Source organism: Musca autumnalis, unplaced genomic scaffold, assembly GCF_047663935.1.
Source record: "Musca autumnalis isolate F117 unplaced genomic scaffold, ASM4766393v1 scaffold_5, whole genome shotgun sequence".
Classification (NCBI taxonomy): domain Eukaryota; kingdom Metazoa; phylum Arthropoda; class Insecta; order Diptera; family Muscidae; genus Musca; species Musca autumnalis.
The window spans coordinates 191,171,519-191,182,122 of NW_027412088.1; the positions used below are offsets into that span (position 1 = coordinate 191,171,519).

General features: G+C 34.8%; 1 protein-coding gene across 1 annotated transcript in view; it reads left to right on the top strand.

Moving 5' to 3' along the window:
- The window catches only part of CSN7 (COP9 signalosome subunit 7), a 137,803-nt gene extending 134,855 nt beyond the window's left edge, over nucleotides 1-2,948 (top strand). Inside the window, exon 5 of the mRNA XM_073990970.1 lies at nucleotides 2,796-2,948. Within this exon, the coding sequence (XP_073847071.1) occupies nucleotides 2,796-2,800 (5 nt within the window). The 3' untranslated portion in view covers nucleotides 2,801-2,948. The remainder of the gene's footprint in view (nucleotides 1-2,795) is intronic.
- The last annotated feature ends 7,656 nt before the right edge of the window (nucleotides 2,949-10,604 follow it).

Consider the following 10,604-nt stretch of genomic DNA (forward strand, 5'->3'; position numbering starts at 1 on the left):
ACTGGACAATCCTGAGAACTCTTTTCTACAAAAAAATCCTCAGGACACCACTGAGGGCCATTTTTATAGAAAAATCCTTATTTTATTTATTTCTTTATTTATTTTTTTTGTAATAAAAAGCCCTATTGCCAAGGAACTATTACAATATGCAACTTTACATTTAACATTAATGACATAAAAAACTTAAAAATAACAAAAATTGTACATTTAAGGGAGCAGAGCAACTACTCCATAAAAACCTCCTTAATGAGGTGGCAGTTACAAAAGTAAAATCAGTTGGAATAAAATTTAAAAAAATTAACAAGTTAGCGATTGCAAGAAATATAAGATTACGTCAAAGATGACTACTCAAGAAATACACATTTCATTTTCCTCTGTGCAAAGAGGGAAAGAAAAACATGTTAAATTCTATTAATTTGCTTCATGGAGAAAAGCAATCTTTTTATTCCGAAATGACAACAATCTAAAATTAAAATGCTTTAAATGATTTGGCAGTGAGTTAAACAAGCGAGACACTCACAATAAACGATCTTTCCATGTGAACATCCAACCTGGGAATAATTAAATAAATTATTTCTATAGAAAAACCCCTAAGAAGACTGTTTTTCTATAGAAAAAAATCCTCAGAAAACATCTAAGGACTGCCTTTCTATTAAAAAAAATTCTCAGGATTGTTTTTCTATAAAAAATCATTAGGGCTGTCTATCTATTGAAAAAAATCCTCACTTCCCATTGATGACTGTTTTTTTTTATAAAAAAAGTATTACGTCCCACTGAGCACTGTCTTTCTATAGAAAAAGAAAAATCTTCAGGATTGTTTTTGTATAGAACAAAATTCGTCAAAATTCGGACTGTTTTTATATATAAAAAATTCCTCAGACTAGTTTTATATTGCAACAAATTGGTCGAGACTATTTTCTTCGTATAGAATTTTTTCTTTACAAAAAAACTCCTCAGGACTGTTTTTATATTGAAACAAATTGATCAAGACCGTTTTTCTTTAGAAAAATTCAGCAGGACCACACCTGAGGACTGTTTTAGAAAAACCCTCAGGACAGCATGGGGACGGTTTTTCTATAAAAAAATTCTGGACATGCCGGAGGACTGTTTTTTATAGATAAAATTTCTTCAAGACTGTTTTTGTATTGCTCAAAATTTGTCTGGTGGACCTGAGACTTTTACAGAACACACAGGAAGACAGCTTTTGCGCTGAAAAATTCCTCAGGACACACCTTATGACTGTTCTTCTATCCCTGAGAACTCTTTTCTATAACAAAATACTCAGAAATGTTTTTGTATTGCGAAAAATTGGTCAGGACTCTTTTTCTATATAAAAAATCCTCAGGACACCACTGAGGGTCATTTTTATAGAAAAATCCTTATTTCTATAGAAAAACCCCTCAGAAGACTGTTTTTCTATAGAAAAAATCGTCAGAACAAATCTGAGGACTGCCTTTCTACTAAAAAAATTTTCAGGATTGTTTTTCTATAAAGAAAAATCCTTAGGGCTGTTTTTCTATTGAAAAATTTCCTGACTTCCCATCTATAGAAAATAAGTATTACTTTCCACTGAGGACTGTCTTTCTACAGAAAAATCATCAGGGTTGTTTTTGTATAGAACAAAATTCTTCAGCTCCACATGAGGTCTGTTCTAATACAGAAAAAATTCCTCAGACTAGTTTTATATTGCAACAAATTGGTCAAGACTATTTTCCTATAGAATTTTTTCTAAATAAAAAAAGTCCTCAGGAATGTTTTTAAATTGGAACAAATTGATCAGGACCGGTTTTCTTTAGAAAAATTCCGTAGCACCACTCCTGAGGACTGTTTTAGAAAACCCCTCAGGACAGTCTGAGGACTGTTTTTCTATAAAAACAATTCTGGCCATGCCTGAGGACTGTTTTCTATAGCAAAAATTTCTTCAGGACTGTTTTTGTATTGCTCAAAATTTGTCTGGTGGACCTGAGGCTTTTACTGTAAAAGGCTGTGTTTTTTTCTACAGAAACAAATACTCAGTCAGGTCCATTAGAGGACGCTTTTTCTATAGATAAATTCGTCAGATCTTCCTGAGGGCTGTTTTTCTTTAGGAAAATTTTCTTAGGACCCTTTGAAGAGGACAGTCCTTCTGAGGACTGGTTTACGTATGAAAAAATAGTCTAATTTCACCCTGACTTGAAAGTTTAGCTTGCATGCTCTTAAAATATGTCTGGAACTCAAACCTATTTCTTCGAAGTACACGTCTTCTTTAATTGTCATCTCATTTGTCGAAAGTTGTCTTCTACTATTTTTAGTGTCTTTCCACACATATTTATCCTATCTATTTTTGCAAATTCAATGTCCCTATAAGATATTTCTTCTGCACGAGTTTTATTAATTTTGACATGTTGGTTAGCAGCATTCTTTGTTCCAGCTGACCTTTAGGATAATACAGGATTTATATTTACTTAAAGCGAGAACACAAAAAAAGTGAAGATTATTTTGGTATGCTAGTTAGTATATGTTTAAGTTTATGTGACCCTAGTGTGATTTCTCCGTGTGTGCGTGTCAAAATCTATTATGGTATTTGACCTTTAGCTGGATAAATTCTTATACAATTTGTTATCATATGCCCTGCAGCATTTCTTGCTGCTAAAATATTAACAGTAGCTTTCTTCTAATAATATTTTAATTGTATTAAAGCGGGGAGGAGGTGGAGAGCGACGGGACATTTTTTGTTATATATTTTTTGTGTGTTATCGAAAAAAAAAGATTTGTAATTTTTCACTTTTCTTTTTCTTCTTTTCTTCTCTTTCTAGTTTGAAAGGATGCTGAGAACTGAATTGACTGAATGCGGACAAGTAAGAGTCGTCTGGCTGATATGGGGACACCAGCTTAGTTTATGAATATTCAAATACACAGCTCGTTCATTATTATTCGCTAATAAAATATCATCTTTTTCTGGAATTTAATTTATATGCAAAAGACAATATTTAATTTATTTGATACAGCAAAGCAACAGCGTGGCCTGACAAATGACAAAAAACAATCCTTTTTTGTTCTCAATAAAATTTTATAAAACAAAAATATCAACGCATAAATTACGGAATATCAGCATAGAATGATGCTATCACATCTTAAAATTTGAATGTAAATTTTTGCATAACATTATCAGACAGTCAAGGTCAGTCAGTCAATTTTGTTAATAAGTTAAGTTGAAGCTTTTTTTTATCAACGATGTTAACCTTGACCTAAGTCAATTAAGTGATTGCCTTAACTCTAGAAATTTGCCAACAAAAAGTCTATTTTTTTCCTTTCTTCGTCACCAGTTTGAATAAATCTGTTTGCAGGGCCAAAGTTTTTAGCAACTCTTGCACATGGTAAAAGTCTCTAAGAATGATTATGAACACCTTCCACTTTCATTTGAATTTTAAATTTATTACAAAATTTTTTTTTCAAACCAATTCAAGTGTAATTATGAAATTTAATCAAACAAAGTTTCATTATTTTTTTCCATCACTTTTTTTAAATAACATCAAAAATCATCATTTTTCTCCTTGAAGTTTTCTCCAAACAGTTCTAGGCTTCATGGCAGCTCGTCGCACACAGACATTTCTAATTCGCAAAACTTTTAATAGCACTTTAAACAAATTTAATACTATCCAATATATTATAAAGTTGCACATACACAGCACACATACAGACTTACATATGTATATATTTGTTTATATGTATGTGCTATTTGATGCCATGTAATCCCAAAAAAGTGTTATTAGATATTTTAATGCTAGAAAAACTTTCTCTATCACTCGCTCTTTGCTACTTTACGCTTGAAAGATTTTCTATATTGCCATGCAATTGAGTTGTTCACTTTTTTGCGAAGTTTTCAAAAGAGTTGAGGATATGGATATGGAATGGATATGTATTTTTGGTTATAGATGCAAACTAGAGAGGGAATTGGAAAAGAGCTTTTATTCATCAGCCTATTTGAACTATGGATTACGTACTGTTTTTATTGGCTCACAATCATTACTATTTTGACCACAGTTGTAATTATTGCAGCATGGGGCGAAGATTAGAAAAGTCTTTCCTTGTCTTAAAGGTCAAGGAACATCCCTCATATCATATCAAGACCCCAAGAGGTATTTTGTTGTTTATAAGAACTTCGGATCAGCTATGAGGAGAGAAGACATTTTATCTTCTATGAGAAGACCTTGTTATCTTTTATAGATATACATTCTGATTTTCTGTGAGGAGACCTGCTGATTTTCTGTGAGAAGACCTTCTGATCTTATATGAGTAGACCTTCTTTTCTTGTGTAAGAAGACATTCTGACATTCTATGAGAAGACCTTCTGATCATCTATGAGCAGGCGTTCTGATCTTCTATGATAGGACCTTCAGAATTATATGAGAGGACCATCTGAATTAAATCAAAGGACCTTCTGATCTTCTATCAGAATTTTTGATAGTCTATGAGAGGACCTTTTTATCTTCTATGAGAAGACCTAGTGATTTCTTTTAAGATTGCCTTCAGTTCTTCGTTAAAAAGACCTTCTGGGCTTCTATAAAATACCTTCTGGTTCTCTAGATTAGGCATTTTGATCTTCTATAAAAGTATCTTCTATAAAAGACCTTTTTTGATAGTCTATGAGAGGACCATTTTATCTTCTATGAGAAGATCTAGTGATTTCTTTTAAGATGGCCTTCTTTTCTTGGATAAAAAGACCCTCGGGACTTCTATAAAATACCTTCTGGTTCTCTAGATTGGACATTTTGATCTTCTATAAAAGTACATACTGACTGTTCTTCTATAAAAAACCTTCTGGTCTTCTATATGAAGACCGCATGTTCTTCTGTTCTTCTATATGAAGTACTGATCTTGTATAAAAAGATCAACATTCATAAGAAGACATTCTTGTCCTGTATAAGAAACCTTCCTGCCGTAAAAAGGCCTAAGACCACTGGAGGAATTCTATATACAACAGAAGACCTCTTGAGATCTTCTGTAAACAACGGAAGACCTCGATAGGTCTTAAATAGACAACAGAAGACCCCTTGAGGTCTTCTATTGGCAACAGAAGACATCTTTAGGTCATTCATAGGTAACAGAAGACCCTTAGAGGTCTGTTAGGTGTTCAATGGATAATAGAAAACCCTTAAGGTCGTCTCATTTAGACAACAGAATACATCTTGAGGTCTTGTATAGACTACAAAAGAATTTTTGATGTATTTTATAGACAACAGAAAACCTTCTTAGGTATTCTATAATCAACAAAAGGCCTTCTGTGGTATTCTTTAGACAACCGATTACCTCTTGAGGTCTTCTATTGACAACAGAAGACCCAATGAAGCATTTTTAATAGGTCGATGGGTTCTATAGAGAACAAAAGACCTTCTGTGGATTTCTTTAGATAACCGACAACCTCATGAGGTCTTATATTCACAACAAAAAACTTCTGGAGATTTTCCGTAGAAAAACAGATGACCTCTTCAGGGCTTTTTTTGTAAAAGGCGATCTCATGGTGTCTTATATAGACAACAGAACTCTTGAGGTATTTTTAGATCACAGAAGATCTCTCGAGAGCCTATAACTTGTATTCAACAGAAGACCCCTTGAGGTCTTTTTTGGATAATAGAAAACCTATTGGGGACTTCTACAGACAACAGAAATCCTCTTGAGGTCTTCTAAAGATAACAGAAGATATCTTGAGGGCTTATGTTGACAACAAAAGATCTCTTGAGGTCTTTTACATACACCAGAACACATCTTGCGGTCTTCCACAGAAAAAAAATCACAGACCCTTCTGAGGACGGTTTTTTGTATAGAAAAAAATCTTCGGACTGCTCTGAAGTCTGTTTGTCTGCAAAAAAAAATCCTCAGATTCCTCGGAGGACTGTTTTTGTAGAAAAAAATTCTCAGATCCCTCTGAGGACTGTTTTTATTTATGCATTTTGTAAACAACTTTACACTAATTTTTCAAAACAGTCCTCAGTGGGACCTGAGGAATTTTTTTCTAAATAAAAAACAGTCCACAGTCCTTAGAGGAGGCTGAAGATTTTTTTAATACGATAAACTGTTTTCGGGAATTTTTTTCCTATAGTAAAAACCATCCTCAGAGGGGCCTGAGGAACTGAATAATATGGAAAAAAATCCTCAGACCACTCTGAGAACTGTCTTTCTATAGAAAAAATCCCAGGCAGTTCTGAGGACTGTTTTTCCATAGAAAAAAATTCTCAGACACATCAGAGTTTTTCTACAGACCCTTTTGAGGACTGTTTTTCGTAAAGAAAACAAATTAATTCCACAGACAACTCTGAGGATTGTTTTTTTACCCTCAGCATTTATGCTAACGAGGGTATATGAAGAAAAGACAAAATTTTTTAGTTTTCCATAAAAAAAAAATTAAAAATTTTTTTTTAAGCTACATGAATGATTTTTGGTACATAGATTGGGAAAAAAAATCCCATTCTTAAATCTGTTCGAGATACTAATTTTGGTTGTTGCGCGCAAAAGTTATGGCGGTTTCAATTCTGATAAAAAGAAAAAAATCTTTAAAAGACTCTAATCATTATATTGAGAAACTCTCTTAATTAGGGGCTCCCTACATACTATATGGTTACTGAGGTCCCATAACTTTAGTGAAAAAGTTGTAAATTTTCGCGGAAATTAGGAAAGCATTCAAAACAATTGGTAGTTTACAACTTGTTCTAATAAAATTCAAGCTGTTTATGCATCTGAAAAATATATAAAAAATATGTACGTAATCTAAACATCGCGAAGATTCAAATGAAATGCGTGTAAATCGCGAAATCCTCAAAATCACTTGATGCGCATGCGGTTTACCAATACAGCGAATTCTTCTCTTTTAATTTGTACACATTTGCCAGGATTTACTTTGGCTGCTAAGATGTAGCATCGTCTGCAGTTTAGTGTGCAACAAACTGTATTACGCTTATATTTTGCACAAAGTGCATACAATTTTTATGCGCATCCGATTTCACTATCAACCGTGAAAAAATACATCGATCTAAACATATTTCAATAAAATCCATCAAGAACCGTGGATGTAGCATCACACAGTATTTTTTGGATAAATCGGATACAGCTCCCATACCACTAAATTTTTCAAACCGCTGTTTTCGCACAAACGCGAGTGATGATTCACTTTCTTCATTGAAATGGAAACGATCCACATAAAACACGAATTAGTCAGCGATATTTTGAAAAGCATTTTTCGCAAATTTTTCATTTTTTGCAGTAGCCATTTCCGCCGTTCTAGTAGATGGATTTTTACGATCTGTGATTCATATGATCCGGATCGTCGAAAAACTAAAATATCGCGGGGTACCAGAACACTCAAAACGATATTGTAAATACTGTACCCAAAAAATAGGTTTTTTAGAAAAAATATCACACTAATTTTTGGCCTTTGGCAGTAGATTACTCTGCTGCTGTGTGGGCTACATACTCAATATACATATCAGATTATGCGAAATCGCGAGTTCTTTAATCCTATAATTTGTTTTTCGAAATATCCGAATGCGCGTCCCAGTTAGATAAAAAATACAAAAAACACCTGAAATCCGGCTTCAAAATGTCAGCATCCATAAAAGGTGGATGCAGTGGAAATTTTGGAAAGTGATACATTAGAAGTGTAATCTTCATTTTGTATTCTCCAACTTTTACTTTGGTCAGATGTCCGTCATTTGAATGATTTAATCAGAAATCGAATAGCAATGTAAAAAACCTGTTTAGATTCAACGTGTTTTTACCTATGGTTTTTCCTTTACGCGGTCGTAACTACCACGTAAATTAAATTTTTTTGCTAAATTTTTGAGCTTTGTACAAAAACATCTAAATTAATCCAGCAATAGTCATAGTTACTGGCAAACTACAATAGTTCGCGTATTATAATAGTGCAAACCTTGGCTTCATGGAAACTAAAAAATTTTGACTTTTCCTCATATACACTTTCATACCGGCAAAATGTGCCTCATCGAAATAATGGTTTTAGACCCCAATTATGTTTGGACGAAATCCGTTTCAGACAATTTGGAGTTGATTTAGCAATGTCCGTCCGTCTGTCTGGCTGGAGCACGCGATAACTCTCGAATGAATCAACCGATTTGGCTTTCGTAATATTTTGCCCAAACTGAGTTTAAGTTCGAGGATGGGCTATATCGGTCCACTCCTTCCGGTACCTCCCCCACAAAAGTTCGAAAATGTCCGGAAAATTTGTGCGCACGATAACTCTTGAAGGAAGTAACCGATTTGATCCATACTTTGGACATCGGGAAATTTCTACCAGACTTAGATGCGGTTCCAATATGAACTCAATCGGTCCACTCTTTCGGGCACCTCCCACACAAAATTTCGGATAAGTTCAGATTAGGGCCTGCTCTCGAATCGCTTTGATTTTTGTTGCAACAACTTCTATTCGCTGTCCCAAATACGACGGTACAAGTTTCATAAGCGGCAAGTCCATACTTCCTGAGAAAATAGCCTGAAAGGTGCAAAAACCACCTATGACACCGTGTGTAGTGGTTGTAGAGCAAGATAAATCTCGAACGGATCTGCCAATTCGGTCCACAATTTGGCCTTCGTAATATTTTGTCCAAACATATATTAGGTTCGAAGATAAACCATGTCGGTCCAATCATTCAGGTACCCCCCCCCCCCCCCCACAAAAGTTTGAAAATGTTCGGAAAAAATATGCGCAAGATAACTCTTCAAGGAGTGACTGATGTAATCTATACTCTGCACATCCTAATATATCTACCAGGTATAGATCAGGTTCGAATATGGATATTTGTGCACTCCTTCGTATACCTCACACACAAAACTTCGGATAAGTTCACTTTAAGACCTGCTGTCGAATCACTTTGATTTTTGTTGAAGCGATTTGCATTCGCTAACTCCATTACGACGGTAAAAGGTCCATATTTCTTGGGAAAACATCCCGAAAGGTGTAAAAAACCCCTATGGCACCATATGTAGTGGCTGGAGGCTCGAACCGAATATAGCTATATTATGGTTTTCGCAGGCTAGTGTGATAAAAAAGCCCTATCTATCGATATCCCCTCAATTTTTTTAGTTTTAATCCTATCCATACTTTTGTCGGTGCATACGGCCATAATTTTGAAAACCCCCCTAAATACATAATTTTTTTGCGGATTTCAATCCACACAGGCTGAGGGTATATCTCTGTCGGCAAAGCCGACTGATACTTTTTTACTTGTTGGATAGTAGAAAACATATTGGGGACTTCTACAGACAACAGAAATCCTCTTGAGGTCTTCTATAGATAACAGAAGATATATTGAGGACTTCTGTTGACAACAACAGATCTGTTGAGGTCTTTTACATACACCAGAACACTTCTTGAGGTCTCCTATAGAAAAAATATCAGTCCCTTCTGAGGACTTTTTTGTATAGAAAAAATTCTTCCGACTGCTCTGAAGACTGTTTGTCTGCAGAAAAAAATCCTCAGATTCCTCCTGTAGTGGAATTCTGTAACTCATTTTTGCTGTTATCGATAATTGTCGGTAAAATTAAAATGCTTATAATTTCGATAATTTAAGAAATTTTCCGGTAAGTTAACGATGAATAAAAAGTAGTCGCTAGGCTCTACCGACACAAACAGTGATGCCAACTTTTCTTTATGTTTTTAGTCATAAATTTGCGATTTAATTTTACCGATTTTTGTCGGTAACAGCAAAAATGAGTTACAGAATCCCACTACTGAGGACTGTTTTTGTAGAAAAAAATTCTCAGATCCCCCTGAGGACTGTTTTTATTTATTCATTTTGTAAACAACTTTACGCTAATTCTTCAAAACAGTTTTTAGTGTGATCTGAGGAATTTCCTATACGAAAAACCGTTCTTAGAGTGACCTTAGGAACTGAATAATATGGAAAAAATCCTCATACCACTCTGAGGACTTCCCTTCAATAGAAAAAATCCCAGGCAGTTCTGAGGACTGTTTTTGCATAGAAAAAAATCCTCAGACACATCTGAGGGCAGTTTTTCTATAGACCCCTTTGAGGACTGTTTTTCGTATAAAAAAGAATAATTCCACAGACAACTCTGAGCATTGTTTTTCATATAGAAAGAAATTAATTTCTCAGACACGTGTTTTTCGTAGAAAAGAAAATAATTCCGCCGATACCTCTAAGGGACTGTTCCTCCCTCAGACACCTCTGAGGACTGTTTTTTTCTCAATAAAAAAAATCCTCAGGCCTCTCTGATGACTGTTTTTTTCTATAGAAAAAACCTCAGGCCTCTCTGATGACTGTTTTTTTCTATAGAAAAAATCTAAATAGATTTAAGCCGCTCCACGGCCGATATGTCAGATGAGCCTCTACCAAAGGCGAAACATGTCTCAGTGGTGTTTGTGTGGGTTCGAATCTTCGGCTTTCCACTTTCACTTGCATCATTGGTCATTAAGCTCGACTCTATAGTAATTGTTCCACAAACATCCTGTACGGGACAAGGGAGACTTCTCTCATGTCAATGAGTGCACACCGATTCATATTAGCTCAATGATATGGGACCTACTGTTTATCGCCGAGTCCGAACGGCGTGTCTTAAGACACGACCTGTAGAGAAGTTTTACATGGCTGAAA